The sequence below is a fragment of the Typopeltis vanoorti genome, chromosome 13, assembly GCF_054136105.1.
Source record: "Typopeltis vanoorti isolate ZY-2024b chromosome 13, IOZ_Tvanoo_1.0, whole genome shotgun sequence".
NCBI classification, from domain to species: Eukaryota; Metazoa; Arthropoda; class Arachnida; order Uropygi; family Thelyphonidae; genus Typopeltis; species Typopeltis vanoorti.
This window is the reverse complement of record NC_143561.1, coordinates 39941907-39962522: the sequence shown is the minus strand read 5'-3', so window position 1 is coordinate 39962522 and position 20616 is coordinate 39941907. Positions and strand designations below refer to the sequence as shown.

The following is a 20616-nucleotide window of genomic DNA, read 5'->3' as shown; positions in this document are numbered from 1 at the left end:
CACAGCTGGGCTACTTGTATACACAGGCTAATGACGTCACATCAATTAAGGTGATACATCTTTTGACTACTTGTATATGGGAAATGACTTCTGCATTATCTCAGCCTTGGTATCTCTTCTGGGTCTGGCTCCCAGTAATGATACCTCAATAAGGTTAAAATCAGTCTGGATAATGATATGAATTATGGGTAGGTATCCCAGATACATTGGAAAAAAAATACGGGACACTTATGACTGTGGGTGAAAGTTTAGTTATGTGCATCCATCACATATGCCAGTCTTACAAAATGATTCTAACTTTCCAAGTATGTGTGTGGCAAGCTTTACTATGCACACACTATACTAAGTATAAGGAAACAAATAGTAAATTCAATTGTTAGGCTGCATATTTTCATTACACCACTTTAAGTTGCCTTCAAGTGGTTTTTTACGTACTATTATATATACAAAATAGATTGTTAATGCAGTAATGCTCTTCTCGCCTGACAATACTCTTATTAATCAATCAGTCTTGCTCACTCTTGCAATACTTTTCTGAAGGAAGAATGCATCCCGTTCCATTCTGAAAAATGAAACGGGATGCATTAGCCAAACACGGGACGATCCCGTATTTTATGTGATGTCTGGGATCCCTAATTATGGGCCTTACCCATAATTCATATTATTATACATGTCCAAAAGGCGGTGGGGGTGTTTTGCATTATGGGATAATAAGGCAATTGATGTGAAGTCATTAGCTTCTATATACAAGTAGCCCAGTCTTCAAGATACTTCACACAAACTTTGTTTACGTACAACTGGATAAAGGGTTAAACCAAGAATATAATTTCTTGGTGTCTTTAATTTATAGTGTTAAACTTTCCTGAACTTCTTCCACAACAGCTTCAGCAGCACTCGGCATTCCCATTGACCTCAGATGAAGCACAGAACAGCCTGTTTTCACAAAATTCTTGTGCCTACCAGGAGGTTCTTTGCCATATTGTGTGCAGAAATTCTTCTGAACTTGTGTTGCAGACTTTGTTTTTTCAAATCAAAACAAACATACTCACTCTGCACTATCGAAAGTCACCATTTACAAATGGTATGACATAGCGCACCATCTAGTGTTGTCATTTGGTAATAAAGTTATGTGACCAAAAATTAATGTGTTTCACTACGTTATGACACTCAGTCAGCTTTTGTACATCTTCCGAGTTATTCTCTGTTCTCCTGCAAAGTTGTATACATTCTTTTGAAACACCCTGTGTATAGACATACACACTCATACTGATTCATGAGTGTTTATATATACAGGGTGGCCATAATTAAAGAGGTGTTCAGAGTTCTTTAGTGAAAACTATATTGGACGAAATACAACCAAATTTGATGTAAGTACACTCTAACATTGTTTCTATTTATAGAAGATAAAAAAAAAGTACAAAATTCTGTCACCAGGGGACATTTGGTGCTATAAGCCCATGGTTTGGGATTGATTAAACAGTAATTGCTAGAGGAGACACAACAAATCAATTTTTGTGTTTGTATAACTTACAGATGTGGTTCAATATTGTCCTCCTTTCAGATGTTCTAAGAACTGTATTCTGTAAATGACATTTTCTCCAGTGGAATGCAACAAATCTGCATTGATTTGTTCCTTTCTTTTAGTGTTGCACGGTGATCAGCATTCATTTTAGAAATTATGGACTTTAGTTGATGATCTTAATATGAACATCGAAATGTCGGAAAATTAAAAGAGTTATTTATAACGCGGCTGTAAAGTCCATAATTTCTAAAATGACTGCATTGATTTGCCTCACATGCAGCATTATTCTGTCAAAGTTGCTAAATCAGGAACATGTCCTTCGTACACCATGCATTTCAGATAGCCCAAGTCACAGAAGTTGAGATCAGGCAAATAAGGTGGCCATGCTGTGGGAAATGCATGACTAATCACTCTGTGTTCTGTGAAGTGTTGTTTTCGCAATAACATTCGCTGTACTAGCAATCCAGTGTGAAGTGGTTCTCTATCCTACATGAATATGGTAAAGTTAGAGCATCTTCGCTGCTGCAGTTGTGGAAAAACAAAGTTGCGCAGTATCTCTCAATACTTAACAGCAGAGATGATACAGTTCACTGGTCCTGTCAGGCAAATTTCTTTGGAAAAGCTGTGCACCAAAAATAAAATAAACAATGCAGTGAAACCACACCACACTGTGACTTTGTAAAGGGAGTCTGATGGAACACGAGGGTTATTCACAGCCCAAATGCAGCATTTGTGTGAGTTAACACTTCCTTTCAGATAAAAATGTGCCTCGTCACTTCACAAGATCTTCCATGGCAATGCATTATCCAACTCCATTTCAGCTAAGAACACCAGGGCAAACTGCAGTCGATTTTCCAAATTACTGTGAAGCAAAGCTTGAGTATGGGGGAATGTTATAGGGGAAAAGACCTCAGTCATTGATTTAGGATTTTCCATACAGTTGAATATGTGATGTCCAGTTGCCTTGATATTGCCCGAGCATTATTCGCCGTTATTCATTCCATGTTCCATGACAGCAGTTGCAACTTGTTGAGGGAATAATCCGTTTGTGCCCTTGTCCTGGCCTCACTGCTAAAGATCCACTATTTTCAAATGGTAAAATCATTTTTCTAGGATTTGTTATTGTCATTAGACCTTTTCTCTTATCCTCCAAACACTGGAATTCTCGAAATATGGCATTAACTTTTCCATGTTGTTGATAGTAAAACTTGACTAGTAATGCACATTCCAGTAAGGTAAGATCCATTTACTTCAGTCTTATCAGAATGGCGCAAATCCATTTCAGTTTCCTTATATCCACCAACTCATCAGTAAGAACAGTGATATGCAAATATCACATAATTCTAGCATCAGTTGTATGCTGGTGACAGAATTTTGTACTTTTTAAAAAAAAAAAAAAAAAAAATCAAAGCCCCATGTTATACAGTGTACTTATGAACAAAGTTTGGTTGAATTTTGTCCAATACATTTTTTGCTACAGGGCTCTGAACGCCTCTTTAATGATGGCCACCCTGTGTGTGTGTACACAACACACACACACATATAATCACTTTTAGCACTTATTTACTTGTATGATTTTAAGTATCTTAAGTGTTCTATTTTTACTACATTTAGTAAGCATTAAACTTTCTTAGGGATATGTAGATGAACTCAGTACTTTGTTATCACTCCTGTATTATGTACATTATTTAGCAATATCAGTCATCAGTATAGGTGATAGTGGTAAGTTATTGTTTTATGCCAAGCTACAAAACAATAATCAGTTGCTTTAAGAATTAAACAATCCCATGCTATTTGCTTTAAAAAAAAAAAAAAAAAAAAAAAAAAAAAAAAAAAAAAAAAAAATTGGGGGCGATCATTTTCAGATATTAGAAAATGCATATTTTTTTTTGGCATGGTAATTTGTTTCTCATATTTTAGAAAGTGTCTTGTTCTCTCCATAATACCATTTTTTTATAGTGTTGTATATGCGTTCCTAAAAATCACTGTATTACAGAATTTTATGCAATAAAAATAACAGCCTTAAAACTTGCACAGTCTCATAAGTTATATTGTGCACTAAAAAAAAAAAAATAATAAAAAAAAAATTCCTAACCAACTCCATAAAAATGTTACTATAGTTAAAAGAGTTTTAATTGCTAATAAATAAAGAAATATAGTATTGCAATAAATACTATATTTCTTTAGGCCTTATTCTAATTGACTTTGCAGTACTAACAGTTCCTTTCAAACAAGTTTCTTTTGTTTTCATAGCAATTTCTCTGATGCTGGTGTGCAATATGGATTTCTTTAGGCCTGTTACTCTTGCAATATCACACTCTCTCTCTCTCTCTCTTCTTTAAAAATGTTTTGTTATTTCAGTCTTATCCTCAATGCTTAAGGCTTTCCTTTTTCATTTGCTACTTGGATTGGATTCTTATAACCTGGATGCTTACTCATGTTTGGAATACTGTATTAAACACTTTTCAAGAAGAGGCATGATATCAGGAAAACAGAATAGGTCACTATGTTCAGTCTGTATCATATATATTCTGTATTATTTCTATTAAGTAATTTGTTCCTTTTCCCCCTATCTCTTTTATTAACTCAGTTGATATTCCATCAAATCCTGTCATTTTAACATTAGGCCATTCTTTTATTGCATCAACACTGTGATCTGTGTTAACTCAAAGAATCCTCGCCTGTGGTCATTATACAGTTCTATTAAACTGTGTAATGTACATTCTTATTCGTATCTTTTAACTGTGCGCTTGTTATTTTCTTTTGGTTAGTAAGAAATTTTATATTTGAATATAACTCTACCATCATTTTGTATTTTGGAAGTAGAACTTTCTGGTCCCACAGAAGGTTCTACTAAGGCAGAAGTGGAGGAATTTTTTGAGGCTCTAGAGAAAGCTACTGACACATTGAAAAAGGAAAAGTTGGTCCTTGTTAGGGATCTAAATAGCAGAGTAGGAAGTGATTGTCACACATACAAAAATGTTTTGGGAAAATTTGGAGAAAAGAGCAAAGCTAATAATAATGGCAAATACCTGTGGGATTTCTGCTCAGGACATGGACTGGTTATTACTAACACCATGTTCCAACATAAAAATGTGCACAAATTCACATGGAGAGAAGAGGCAAGGAATAAGAAAAGTCTCATTGACTATGTTATTGTTGATAGTGATGTTTTCTCCCTGGTGCAGGACACAGAGTGTACAGAGGATTTGAAATTGGAAGTGATCACTATTTAGTCTTGAGCAGGATAAAATTGAATTTCATATTGAAAAGAATGACATGTAAGAAAGTTTTAAAGCGAATAAAAGTTGGGCATCTCTCAGATGTGAACTGTAGACTAAAATACACAAAGATTATTGAAGAAAAAATGAAAGAGTTTGAGAACAGGAACCAAACCTTGGAGATTCAGTGGCAAGCCTTGAAGAAAACCCTGATTGATTCAGCTAGAGAGACATGTGGTGAAGTTATCTGCAAGGATAGAAAAATTAGAACTCCAATGTGGAAAGAGGAAGTTAAGGAGGCAGTGAAAGAAAAGAAGAAAGCATATAAAGTTCCTGGCAAATAAGTCAGCTTTTGCTCTTAGAGAATACAGAGACAAATGTAAGAAAGCTAAACATTGTGTAAAACTAGCTAAACAAAAGTCATGGGAGGACTTTGGCAAGAACATAGAAAATAAATATCAAGAAGGTGGCAAAATATTCTGGAGGTTGTTGAAGAAGCTTAGGAATGGAGGAAAGAGTGCTGTAAAAGGAGTTAGAGATGATAAAGGTAAAATGAAAATGGGAGAAAAAGATATCCTTGAAGTATGGAGTAATTACTTTGAAAATTTGCTAAATGAAACAAGCAGTGATGACAGCACAGTGATAAAAAACGCTGACCAGGCATGCAGTCAGGAATACATATCCATACTTGAAGTAGAAAAAGCCATCAAAGGCTTGAAATGTGGAAAGGCAGCAGGAGTAGATGATATTCGACCAAAATGCTGAAGTATGGTGGTAATAAAGTCTTACAGTGGCTGCATTGCATAGTTCAGAATGCCTGGAATGAGGGACGAATTCCCGATGATTGGAGTAGAGCTCTCATAGTACCTATATATAAAAAGGGAAATAAAACTGAATGTGAGAATTACAGAGGTATATCCCTATTGAGTGTTCCTGGTAAGATATGTATGCAAGTATACTTGAGAAACGGTTGAGAAGAATTGTGGAAGAAAAGCTTGGTGAAGAACAAGCTGGATTCAGGCCAAATAGAGGCTGTCAGGATCAGATCTTCACTTTACGACAAATAGTGGAGAAATCATGGGAATATAACAAAGATCTGTATTTAAGTTTTGTCGATTTGGAAAAGGCATATGACAAGGTGCCAAGAGAGAAGCTATTCAATACGCTAGTTATATGGTGTCAATGGGGCATTATATCAAGCAATACTTAGTCTTTATTTGAGTTGTGAGTCAGCAGTTAGAATTGAAGGAAGTACAGGTTAATGGTTTAATGTTAAATCTGGTTTGAGACAAGGATGTACATTATCCCCTCTGTTATTCATTATCTATATGGATCACATTAAGGAAAGTGGTATTAAACATGATATCAAAATTGGAGATGTTAATATCAGCTCTTTGTTTAATGCGGACGATGTTATACTTCTGAATAAATCTGCTACAAGTTTGCAAGATTCTCTGACTAAATTGAATAACTGTTGTAATAGATATGGTATGAAGGTCAGCATTAAAAAGACAGACAATGAAAATAAGTAGAATTGTTGAAAATGTCAACTGTGTTGTGAATGGGGAACCTGTGGAACAAGTAAAACATTTCAGCTAATTAGGCACGATTTTTAGTGAAGATGGCAAATTAAATATAGAAATAGACAACAGAATCAACAAAGCTGGTATGGTATGGTAGGAAGTCAATTGAATAAATTCATATTGAATAAGAGAGAAATTATTCGGAATTAGAAATTAGCTGTATACAAGACAGTGTTCAAACCAGTTTTAACTTATGGATGTGAAAGCTGGGTCAGAAGTAAAACACTTGACCAAAGACTAGAGACTTCAGATATGAGAGTCCTGAGAAAGATTAGAGGCGTGAACAGATGGCATCAATGGCAGTATCATATTAAAAACGAGAATATTAGGAAAGAACTTGACATTGTCGGCATCCAGGAATGCGTTAGCAGAGCTAATCTCAGGTGTTATGATCACTTGAACAGAATGGGCGAGGAAAGATTAGCAAAACAAGTGTTCTCTGCCAGGTTGGCAGGAAAACAACCCAGAGGAAGACCAAGATATAGGTGGATTGATACGGTACAAAGTGCCTTAGACGATAGAAATATAAGATCTGGTAATGTTGGAATCTTGACAAGTAAGAGACTGATTTGGAGGAAAATTGTAGATAGGAAGTTAGTAATGATGTAAATTTTTCATGTAGTACTATCATATCCTGGACACTCTTTAAGGGTACATGGCAGGAATTTGATGATGATCATGATGATATAACTCTACCATTTTATTTTCTTTATCTAATTTCTCTACGTCTATGCAATTATTATTGATCCATCTGTGTTTTCTTCTCTACATTTATTTTTTATTTGTCTATCTAATCTTTCACAGTCTTCATTTCCATTAAGGTTATTTTCCCAGGTTCTTCTTTTATCCACTAGTTCTGGTATCTCTTCTGTCATCTGTGGTTTTTTAAATCTGTTCTTTGTTTTTCCAATACATTTTTCTGCTATGTTATTTTGGAAGAAAGTCTTGGTGTTACTGTTATTTAATTTAGCTCTATCATCCTTGAATGTTCTTAATAATCTTAATAAAGATGATTAAGATCAGATCATTTGGGATCTGATCAACAGTTGGCACTTAACATAACTTTTGCATTTGTTATTCCTTTTCTTTATCTATCTCTGATTGATCGTTATAAAATGTATTCGATTAATGTATGTATATAACTAATATATATACATGAGATATCTCCAGTATACCTTGCTTTTTCTTTTTATTCATAAAAAAGTGTTCATGATTATCAATTGATGTTTTAAACAAAACTCAATACATCTATCACCTCTATCATTTTTTATGCCATATCCATACGGGCCTACAATAGAACTTATTCTTTCCTTTCCTATTTTTGGCATTTCAGTTTCCCATAATGGTTAATACTCTGTTTTGTCTTTCACTCCTCCAATATCTTAGATAGCTTCCTGTATTTTCTCTTAAAATTCATCATTATCTGTAAAATCATCAGTGGTTTTATTTCTTATTAAGATTGATATTATTTCAGGTTTTCTATTAACATTAATAACTGAATATGAGAATTCGTTTTCTATAATGAATGCAATGCCTTTTCTAGACTCACTTCTTTCACTTCCCATAACTTTAAATTCCTTTCCATTTGCAAGAGTTGTTTAAAATTCCTTATCACCTTTCAAGAATGTCTTCTGCAATCCGTATTTTAATGTCTAATCATTCCATTTCTTTACACACATTTGCTGCTTTTCCAGGTTGATTCAATCCTCTCACTTTCCATGTATCAATTTTAATACTTTATTTATATCTTTTATTTCTGACTTTCTTGGTTTCTGCAGTAATCCATTTCTCACTTCCAGACAGATCCCTGGACAGTGCTGAGGACTGGTCAGATTACTTTGCAAATTCTCCTTATCTCTGACTTATCATAATTAAACGTTCGGGCTGGTACTGTAACTGGGTCCTAAGAACCATTTACATTGTCCATAATTAAGGTATGACAAGTATCTAGGGAGAGAATGTCTTCCACTGGTTAATGTAATAAATTCAGCAGTATAGGAAAGATTTGCTCCAGCCTTCGATTCCTCTAATAGCTTAAGAGGAAAATGAAGAAGAAAGAGAAGCCAGAAAGAAGAGTAGGGACCAACCTATAGATAAGGTTTCTATTATTTGAAAGAAGATATGTTCCTGCATCAGGTTCCTTGGGATTGTGATTTCTATACTAACCCTTGACAGTGTGAACAGGTGTGAACCATGTGTTCACTCCGCTAATATTTTACGGAACTCACATATTTAACATTTGCACCAAGTTGGTGAGATCTTGGCTAGAGCTTGTTGAACTCTTTTATAAGAAATCCAAAAGGACACATCCACTATCTGAATGATCCTCGCCGAGCCATCCAATACAGCTCATCTTGCCAGAAGCAGAGGTCAAACCAGTGCATTACTACCAGGATTCAGCAAACTTCTAATTTCAGCTTACCATCTCATCAAAAATACTTTATCACAGTTTCATTGTGAACCGTGGCTCTTAGTTAAGATGCAGTTAAATGACCTGTATTATTATTATTATTGTTGTTGTTATCATTGATAAATAAATGAAGGCTGTTTATGAAACAAAAAATTTTACAGTAAGAAATTTTATATTCAAATATAACTCTATCATTTTATTTTCTTTATCTAATTTCTCTACTTCTAAGCAATTATTATAGATCCATCTGTGTTTTCTTCTTTACATTTATTTTTTATTTGTCTATCTAATCTTTCAGTCTTCAGTAAATTCTACAGCATTTGTTTACATTTGTCATTTATTAGATATTTGCTTCCAAATAAATAAATATTTTAAACTTATTCTGCACATCAAAGAAAATAACATAAATTGATTAATTAATCATGCAATTAATATAGTCATTTCAGAGGGAAACCTTGCTCACTGTAGCACTTCAGAATAACCTAACAACATTTTTTGCATCTTGTGTACAACTATTTTCAACAGGGGGTAAGTGTCTGGAATTAAGTTTCAAAGTAATAAAATTTAATATTATGTAATTAACAGCTGAACATAGAACATACTAACTATCTATTAAGGATGTACATAGAACTTTGATGATTCATTCATTTAATTTAAAAATTAATTTAAAGATATCCTGAGTATATAGCATATCATTTGTAGAATTCTGCTTGAGTGGTAACAATCGTTTTTTTTTCCTCTCTCATTTAATTATTTTGATTTACTTTTCATTTAGTGTTACATGGTGATCAGCATTCATTTTTGAAATTATGGATTCTACAACCGTGATAAAATAACTCTTTTTATTATCCTGGCGTTTTGACTTTCATATTAAGGTCATCATTTCGAGTCTATATAAATATACAAGACAAGCTGCATTTCAAACCATAAGCTAGAGAAAAAATGATTTGATCACATGCTACTCACTGGCATGATATTTTTTTCATCATATTGAAAAGAATAACATGTAAGAAAGTTTTAAAGCAAATAAAAGTTGAGTATCTCTCATATGTGAACTGTAGACTAAAATATGCAAAGATTATTGAAGAAAAAATGAAAGAGTGAGAACATGAACCAAACCTTGGAGATTCAGTGGCAAGCCTTGAAGAAAACCCTGATTGATTCAGCTAGAGAAGCATGTGGTGAAGTTGTCTGCAAGGATAGGAAAATTAGAACTCCATGGTGGACACAAGAAGTAAAAGAGGCAGTGAAGGAAAAGAAGAAAGCATATCAAAAGTTCATGGCAAATTAATCAGCTTGTGCTCTTAGAGAATTCAGGGACAAATGTAAGCAATCTAAACACTGTGTAAAACTAGCTAAACAAAAGTCATGGGAAGACTTTGACAAGATCATAGCAAATAAATATCAAGAAGTGGCAAAATATTCTGGAGGTTGTTGAAGAAGCTTAGAATGGGAGGAAAGAGTGCTGTAAAAGGAGTTAGAGATGATAAAGGTGGCACGAAAATGGGAGAAAAAGATATCTTTGAAGTATGGAGTAATTACTTTGAAAAACTGCTAAATGAAACAAGCAGTGATGACAGCACAGTGATAAAAAAAAAAAAAAAACTGACCACACATGCAGTCAGGAATACATATCCATACTTAAAGTAGAAAACGCCATCAAAAGCTTGAAATGTGGAAAGGCAGCAGGAGTAGATGATATTCGACAAGAAATGTTGAAGTGTGGTGGTATAAAAGTCTTACATAATTCAGAATAGCTGTACTGCATAGTTCAGAATACCTGAACAGAGGGATGAATTCATGATGATTGGAGTAGAGCTCTCATAGTACCCATATATATAGAAAGGGAAATAAAACTGAATGTGAGAATTACAGAGGTATATCCCTACTGAGTGTTCCTGGTAATATATACGCAAGTATACCTGAGAAACGGTTGAGAAGAATTGTGGAAGAAAAGCTTGGTGAAGAACAAGCTGGATTCAGGCCAAATAGAGGCTGTCAGGATCAGATCTTCACTTTACGACAAATAGTGGAGAAATCATGGGAATATAACAAAGATCTGTATTTAAGTTTTGTCGATCTGGAAAAGGCATATGACAAGGTGCCAAGAGAGAAGCTATTCAATACACTGCAGTTATATGGTGTCAATGGGACATTATATCAAGCAATACTTAGTCTTTATTTGAGTTGTAAGTCAGCAGTTAGAATTGAAGCAAGTACAGGAAGATGGTTTAATGTTAAATCTGGTGTGAGACAAGGATTATCCCCTCTGTTATTCATTATCTATATGGATCACATTAAGGAAAGTGGTATTAAACATGATATCAAAATTGGAGATGTTAATGTCAGCTCTTTGCTTAATGCGGACGATGTTATACTTCTGAATAAATCTGCTACAAGTTTGCAAGATTCTCTGACTAAATTGAATAACTGTTGTAATAGATATGGTATGAAGGTCAGCAATAAAAAGACAAAGACAATGAAAATAGGCAGAATCATTGAAAATGTCAACTGTGTTGTGAATGGAGAACCTGTGGAACAAGTAAAACATTTCAGCTACTTAGGCACGATTTTTAGTGAAGATGGTAAATTAAATATATAAATAGAGAACAGAATCAACAAAGCTGGTATGGTAGGAAGTGAATTGAATAAATTCATATAGAATAAGAGAGAAATTAGTTGGAACACTAAATTAGCTGTATACAAGACAGTGTTCAAACCAGTTTTAACTTATGGATGTGAGAGCTGGGTCAGAAGTAAAACACTTGACCATAGACTAGAGACCGCAGATATGAGAGTCCTGAGAAAGAGTATAGGCATGAACAGATGGCATTAATGGCAATATCATATTAAAAACGAGGCTATTAGGAAAGAACTTGACATTGTCGGCATCCAGGAATGCGTTAGCAGAGCTAATCTCAGGTGTTATGATCACTTGAACAGAATGGGCGAGGAAAGATTAGCAAAACAAGTGTTCTCTGCCAGGTTGGCTGGAAAACGACTCAGAGGAAGCCCAAGATATAGGTGGATTGATATGGTACAAAGTGCCTTAGACGATAAAAATATAAGATCTGATAATGTTGTAGTCTTGACAAGTAACAGACTGATTTGGAGGAAAATTGTAGATAGGAAGTTAGTAATGATGTAAATTTTTCATGTAGTACTATCATATCCTGTACACCCCTTGAGGGTACGTGGCAGGAAATTGATGATGAGTCCTCTTGGGAGTCATGGACTCATCCAGGGAAGGCACATACTACACACACACACACACAAGCTATCATACTTATTCTTGAATTCATTCACACTGCTTGCACTCACAACATCCACTGTATCAGAATCACAATGGAAACACTCGAAGATCCCTAGCTTGACCAGTTTCTTCTAGCATAATCCTACCAATATAATATGACATTGGATATCTAATCATGCCCAAATTCATGACTTGAACTGACATCCATTTTCCCATGCCTACAATTCCAGCCTGTTCAAATCATTCTGCAAGTACTGCATATCAGCAGCATTCCTGATTCCCCACCTGTCTTTGCATCATCAGTAAATAGTTGTGTGTTATCTGTCAAATCCTTTCCAGTATCATTAATGTACAAATTGAATAACAGTAGACCAAGGCCTGATCCTCGTGGCACACCACTAGTTTTTTGTTTTTGGTTTTTTAATTTTTTTTTATATTTTAATCTTTATACTGGTTATAGGCAGTACTACCCTTACGTCACGTCCAGACTTCATATAGGCCTAAGCCTTTACAAGTGTTTTACCCTATGCCTGTTCTAGTTATCATTCTAGTCATTCTCTGGTGGCAGCACCTGTAGGGCCCTCAAGGAAAGAACTTTTATATCTTTCTGCATAAGCCCAAGCTGTTTTAAGTCCTTATAGCTATCTGTGCTCCATATGCCATGTAAAGAGATGGTGGTGCTGTAAACCTCGGAGTTGTCCCATGCTCCTCTCTTATCTTACTAACTAGATCTTGGTTATTCTTATAATAGTTTACCTTATTATTATGGCTATAAGCTAGTGGTTGCCCTGTTCCCACCACCTGGGCATCAACTACCCAAACATCACCATTCCTTTTAATCACTAAGTCTGTCTTACACAAACCTGCTGAGGTCCTATAATGTGGTTCCACCGCAGTCTCCCAACCTTTGTTCTTAAAGCGGTTGTTCAGAATGGAAACCACAGTGTCATGCCTCCGCACGTGGACCCCATGGGTGCAGAAGCAACACTACAGTGAGACAATGTCTCTGTAGTGGCTGCCAGCCCTACAGTTTGAGTCATCATTACACCATCGAGCTGTGTAGGCTCGAGTAGACAAGGCATTGATCCTCGTCCTGATAGGGTCAATATACTCGAACCCAGGGAGTCTGGTGCCATCCCCTACCCAGTCATGCTGGGGGAGGCATCAGATATGACTCTTTTAAAGGAGCACCATCTACAGAACAGTGCAGCAGAGATGCCCATCTCTTGTGTTCTGCAGGTGCTGACTCAATTAAGGTACCTTGATAGTGGGACCAGCCTTTAGCCCTCCTAAAGTCTTCTTGTATTAATGGGCTATAGAAAGCCTCTCTGCAGATAGGGGAAGAAGATAGTTCTAACTCTCGCAATTCTGGACAGCCATAGGCATGAGATCAGCCATCTAAGTGATGGAACCCTGAGCCTGTCTTCCTTCACACTCGCATGGAAATATGCAGTAGTGAAATGGGGGGAGGGGAGTCAGAGTCATGATTCACGGCTGAATGGATAGCCCTGTCCATTCGGGAGAGTACCGAGATATATGTCCTACCAAGCACCAACTTGTGGTAAAAGCAAGGTAGGAGATAGTTGGAAAGGAGAAACAGTCTTTGCTGGGGGCTTGAGAGGAGGAGCTTTCCTCAAAGAAGCAATCACAGCTTCTAGGATAGAAGACCTTCCCTTTGTGGTGAACATGATACCAAGGTATCCCTTCCAGAATGATCAAAGAATGCAATGGCCTCCCATGCAGGGGAAACTCTATAGTCTCGACCTGAAGCTTCTTGTCATGACCAGATAGGACAAGAGCTGAAGAGCAAGACTTCTCTACATTAATAGAAAGGCCTCGAATAGAGAAAAAGTCAACTGCCCAGTCAAGGAGTTCCTGCAAGCTTACCTTAGTAGAGGCTACGAGAATACGATCATCTGCAAAGGCCATAGCATTAATGGAAGAAGCACCTAGAAAGTAGCCTATATGACTAGGAAGAGAGTGAAGAAACTCATCTATGATGCAGTTAAAGAAAAGGGGAGATAGAGGATCACCCTGGTGCACACCCTGCACTGCGGGAATAGAAGTCGCAAGGGACCCTGTAGTGATAGTGATGGGGGGCTACCCAAGTATAGCCAAGTCTTCCATGCTGTATTCTGTCAAAAGCCTTAGCAAAATCCAAAAGTATCAGGGTGTATCGATTCCTCTTGTCTAATTCAGTGGTAACATTATTATAGAATGTGAGCAAGTTGCTAAAACATCACCTTCCCTTAGTAAACCCATGCTGTTCATTCCAAAGCTGAGATTCCATCCCATTTCTGAATGCGAGCCCTAACCAATTTTTCCAAAATCTTCACTACCACTTCTGAGATATTGATTGATCGATAGTTGGATACATCAGTCTTTGCACCATTCTTGTGCAATGGAATTACCATACATTCTTTCCATTCCTGTAGAATCTTCCCTGTTCTGAGACTCATCTAAACAGCTTGGTCAAAGAAATAGCCAGTTCAGCTGAACACTCTTTTAGCACCAATGTGGATATCCCATCAGTCCCTATTGCTGAATTGTTATTCAGTTTGGGGAAGTGTTTACCTAACAAAGTGACCACTCAGTGTATATCTGAAAGAGCTATATTTGGCCTTTTGTGGCTAAGTTAGCAAGCTAGTTATAAATAACTTATTTTCACCCACTTAAGATATATTAAACAGACTGTGATCATATGGTTGACCATTCTACCCATTACGATCAATTGTTTGTACGTGATGAAAGTTAAGTGTATGAAGCTTAACTTTAAATTACTGCTGTAGCGGACAGTTTTGTTGAAAGAGCCAGAAGTTGAGAACTGAGGAAAAGGGGGGGGGGAATCATTGCTGTTATTATTATTACTATATGACACCACCAAGAACTCATCGTGGGAGGGCACTCCTCTCTACTCAACTATACACCTCTCACCATTTCTCCTACTTTTTAATAATTCTCCAACTACACACAAATCATCTCCGCTTCTTAATTTTCCAACCACACTTTGCCATTCTACTACCTACCACCAATAACAATAGTATTTTTGTCTGTAAATTGCATGTGTTCTCTTGGTTGATTTGCCTGGATGAAAATCTGAGTTTCCAGGTGAAGAAATCCTGCTACCTCCATATGAGATTGGCTAACCCACCTTTCTGAAAAAAAAAAAAAACCATATAAAGATTCCTCTTGTCACAACAAGAATCGAACTCAGATCTTTTCCAGTTGAATGATGCAATGTCATGTTGCTCTTCCAGTTGCACTACAGAGGCACTTAAGTGCAATCTTCTATAAATCTTAGGGAATGTAAGGGCAAGTTTTAGGGAATCTTAGGGAAATTATCAAATGTCATTTAAAGTGTTTGTTTAAATAACAAAATCAATGTTATTTAAGTTTATTAAATCAGTTTTATAAAAACAGAATTAATAGTTTGTTAAATTAAGAATCATTATTATCATTATTATTACATGGGCAAGTTCATGGAGTCCATAGGCTCATCAAAGTGACCATCACAGGAATAGTTGGGGGGGGGGAATCCTTTATCTCCCCACACACTATTCCTATGGTATCTGCTCTACATTCTAGATATTAGCCCATAGCCCATATTCAAGCCATTCCTAAGAAAGGAAATTGGAAGATATATATCTACTCCAGTTGACTACAAATCAATACACAGTTTTGTTTGCTGATGACAACACACTGTGTTTGTACTCCTTATTTAACAAATCCTGTGTTAAACAAAATAATCACAACCTCCAGAACATGAATCTTTATTATCTTAAATTTTGATATGCAACTATTCTTCACTGTGGTATAACCCTAGCAAAACACAGTCCTGCTCTATTTTCCACAAAAAAGCAAAACACTTTTTTTCAAGTCTTACTTTTGAAAATCAAATCTGTATATAAGAACACAATGAAATTTCTCTTCTTGGGATTATCTTGATATCAAATCTCTCTCTGTTATTAAATATATATTATTATATATTTATATTAATAATTTAATTATTATATATTAAATATAACTATTATTGATGCCATAAATGTATTATAAATATTGCCTTCTCAGTACACAAGAAAATTAGTTGTTGTTGCTTTTTTTCATTTGCTCAAGCTACAGAAAAGAACAATTAGATTGACAGATCTCCCCTGTTTGTTTTCACCAGTTCGCTCGGTCTCCACTATTTTCATCCTCTATAATATTTAATGTTTCCGATCCCACTATTCATTATATTTCCTGAACTGGCATCAAAAATTCCCACACTGTTCTAAATCCAATTTTAATGCACATAGGAGCCATCCAATATCTTCATAATTCAGCTCCAGACTCACAAAACAAATTTCTCTTCCTCTTCATTTATTTCTTCTTTGATGTCCTGTGGTACAGTTCTCCCTGGTGGGTCTTAGTGAACAAGTTTTTTCTTTTCCGTCCACAATAATAACATACTATAGGTTGATCAGATGTGTATGAGATCATCATAAAAAAAAAATAAAAATAAAAAATGATCACATTCAGATGTATTTTCCTTTTTATAGACGAGCACTCTAATAATCTGCTCCTGTCATTCAGAATTCAGCCATCTGACTAGGCCTTCTGAATTATGCAGAATAACCAAAACCTATACCTCTGCATTTGAGCATTTCTGGTTGAATACCATCTACTTCCAGCTGCCTTTTCAGGTTTCTAATAGCATTTCACGTATATTCCTGATTGCATTTCTCATGAATCTTTTCTCTCACTGCTTTGTAATTCTCATTTAATAGTCTTTCAAAGTAATTAGTTTGGTTCTAATGAATTCTAGATCTAAGTCAGCAGATGTTCTAGAGATAGAATCAGTAAAGGAATATGTTAGGCAAGAAGTAAAAAACAACTAATGCAGATACTAGAAGGGTAAGAGAGAGAATATTCAAATTGTTAGAAGAGCTCAAGTTAAATAACTCTTCTAATAAATTGTCTAATGAAACTACTAGTAAGGAAGTGATAAAAGAAAAAATTCCACCTATTTGTTACAACTGTAACAAAATAGGGCACATAGCTAAATATTGTTTTAGACGGAAAAAGGTATGATTATAGGCAAAGAAAAGGAATGAGGTGTGATGCAAATATTGTATTAGTAAATAGTAACTTCCCAAGTGATCAACCTAATAGTAATGAAGTAGCACATAAAAGGCCTTTAGCTATCATATAGGAGTTTATTAAAAGCTCTGAAATAAGACAGAAAAAAGTTATTAAAAAGGAAATGATAGATAAAAATAAGAAAAGAGCTTCATAGAACTGAAAAAAAGACCAAGTAGTAAATGTTGTAGAATTGGAAAGTTCTGTGGATGAAAATAAGTTATCCCTAAATTATTCCAAATGTAAGTCCTTTCAAGAGGAAATTGTAATCGTAAGTCACAAAAGATAGTAACATTGAGGTTGCCTGAATAAATCATCAGAAGGAGGGAAAGCAAATTAAAGATGTGAAAGTAGGTGAAGCAATCAAACAACAAAATTGAGAAAAGTTCAATATGATTGTAACTTTTACTAAACCTAAGAGCTATAAAAGAAGAATATTTGTTAACAGGAGTATGAATTGCCTAAATTTAGATAAGCTCGCAACTTGTAAGAATAAAAATAATCCAAAGGAGGGCAATGAGTATAAGATTAAGAATAGCGAAGATCATCTCCTGAAGGTGTGGGAAAGAGAGAAAAAAAAATTTTTTTTTTTTTTTTTTTTCAAGAAAGATTAAGCCTTTGTAAAATCTTTTATGATAAGTAATTCCATACCTTATCATGTTTGGCTTTACATGGGTTTTAATTAGAAAATTGTACTAAATTAAGATATGTAAAACATTCTGTGAAATAATATTCCTTGTAAGTTATTGTATTCAGCAAGAAGGAATTTCCTTTGTTACTATAATGTGGTACATGAGTCAGCAAATTTATGGTAAGGTTAGTAAAGAACAAAGAGGATTAACGTAAGTGAAAAGTTTCAGAGACCTGCAAAGAATGACGTCATAGTATCAAAAGGTCAACAAGTGTCAAGGACAAGAATTTCAAAAAGAGCATGAAGATGACACCAACATGCCTGAAGATGAGCACATGACAAGTTCAAAAAAACGCATGAATGTGAAAACAAAGGAATTCTAGGCACATGTAAGGAACTTCATCAATAAACAAATTTATCCCAGGTTCTCAATGCTTACTCTTGCCTGTGACCATCTCCACTTGTGGTTGGGAAATGAAAGAGAAGCTTCATTGATTTATCCCAGGTTCTCAATGCTTACTCTTGACTGTGATCACTGCCACTCATGGTTGCAAAGTGAAAGAGAAGCTTCGTTGGTTCATCTTCAGAGTTCTCAAGGCGTTCTCGTTATTGGAGATCTCTGCCATTCGTGGTTGGGAAAAAGAAAGAGAAGCATCGCTCGTTGTCTATTTGGATCGCCACTACAAAGAAAATGTAATGTCAAGACATCAGGAAAGAAAGGAGCAACATAGTGAGTGAAAGGAACGATAGGAAGATTCTTGTGGAACATTGATTAACGTGAAGGATTGTTTGTGAAAATGAAACTTGTAAGTAATTGTATTTCTAAAAAAAATATGTGTAGTGAATGCATGCAACTATTGTATGTAATGTATGAGTGAGACATTGTATAAGTAATAGTAACTTGGATTTGACCGGCATGTGTTTTGTGATTGCATAATGTCATGTTTAGATCCTATGATAATTCATGACTAAAGTTAGAAGAATAAGGAGTTTGTATCCACTTAGTGTATATACTGTGGATATTCTTTAGGTTTGTAATTGCTTGTAAACAACATACTGAACCGTGAATTGTCAGTGCACTATCTAAAAAAAAAAAAAATTTTTTTTTTTTGAACCTGTATGCGAGTAATACATACGATTTTTATTCAATTGCCATGCCTGATTTAAGGTTATAGTAGGATAAAGCGGGGAATTACGATTTCAATTAAAGATACCTGCATTGTCTTTGACTAACATCTTATACTCTCATTTTCAATATATTGTCTAGCTGGCACGGTCAATAAACAAATAAATTTGCAAGACTGTAGAGCGTGAGAGATAAGACAGGTTCAGAAGTTAAGATGGCCAACCATAATAACGAAGGTTAATTGAAGATAAAGAACCAAAGGCAAAGCAGGATAGCGAAATATAGATAAGTTTTACAAAATGGCATAGTCGACATAATTTACTGCATTTTTTTACACTGTCACTTCTTGTTTCATTTAACAATTTTTTGAGTTATTACTCCATGCACATTATATCTTTATCGTCAGTTATGTCACCTTTAGCATCAATGTTCCTTTTACATTACTCTTTTCTTCATTTGTAATTTTTTAATAACTTCTGGAACATTTGCCAATTTTGGCATATCTTTTTTTGGTATTACTTTCATTAAAAAGCTTCAGTAAGAAATTTTACTCAGTGTTTTTTCATTTTGGTTCATACCAAAAGTAATACAATTTGAAAAATACCAACCACAGAGCTTAATATTTATTTACCATCTATATTCCTTCCAAGCCTTCCCATTAGTTTTGTTTAGCTACTTTTTTTTTCATATAGATCAAATGTCTTACATGTTTCTTTATTCTTCCATCAAAAGTTCCTGGACTTATTACTTTACTTGTAAGAATCATTCTCATAAAATTGAAAACACTCAAATCCTTATTGTTGCATATATTTAAAATGATATTTTAATTTTTTGTAGCATAGTTACTATTTAGTAGAGTGTAAGTGCATTATCACTATTCATTATTATTATATATTTAATATTAACATGATATATATATTTTATAGAAATGAGTCATAGTGGTTGCACACTGAAATTTTTAATGGAGTGGACATGGAAGAGAGTTACAAATATCAAGACATCAATTGATAAACTATGTAAGTATCATAATATTATGAATAAATAACTATATCTAATTTGAGTTATATAGAATTTGTTAATATATTTAGCTTATCTTCATTTTACAGACCTTTTTTTTTAACCTAATTAAAATCAAGCCTCAAAAATGAATGAATTATTTCAGCTTACATAGTATTATTATCTTTGCTGATAAAAGATGATATAACAAAGATTTTGGAGTTGTACTAACTTAAAATTTTTGCTGAGTAATGAACAGTTTTACACAGATTTTTTTTGTATTCAAAATTTATTTCTATATTTGTTATTGCTATTTTTTTCCTCGTTTATTTTTATTTTTTCCCTTTTTAATTTTGAATTAATCAAGTTAATGTGTTCTGTTTCAATCTGCTACATGTTTTAATATTGGATTAGCTTGTGTTTTCTATGATATGTATTCCTAAGGATGACCTTGAGGATTATTTTATCTCGTGTAAAAAATGAGATAAAATAAGAATCTGATAGTCTAATCTAGAATAGAATTGCTGTGGTGAATTTTGCTTATAACAACATCATGCATATGGGCTTACTTTTGACTTTCCAGTAGTTACAGTGAGTGAGTTGCAATAAGAGTTTTTTTTGTCTCCCTTTCCCATTGGAGGCTTAAAATAGATTGATAAAGTTCCATGTTTAGTCTCTAAGAGAGAGCAGAGTTTCTTGACAAAAATAAATAACAATAATAATAAAAATTCTCATTCAACTCATGGTATTAATACACTA

General features: G+C 34.6%; 1 protein-coding gene across 3 annotated transcripts in view; it reads left to right on the top strand.

Moving 5' to 3' along the window:
• The window catches only part of Elys (AT hook containing transcription factor 1 homolog), a 509801-nt gene that overhangs the window by 189164 nt on the left and 300021 nt on the right, over nucleotides 1-20616 (top strand). For all 3 annotated transcript variants that reach the window (XM_090402410.1, XM_090402411.1, XM_090402409.1), the window contains exons 15-16: nucleotides 9174-9264; nucleotides 19788-19877. In XM_090402410.1, the coding sequence (XP_090258536.1) occupies nucleotides 9174-9264; nucleotides 19788-19877 (181 nt within the window). The remainder of the gene's footprint in view (nucleotides 1-9173; nucleotides 9265-19787; nucleotides 19878-20616) is intronic.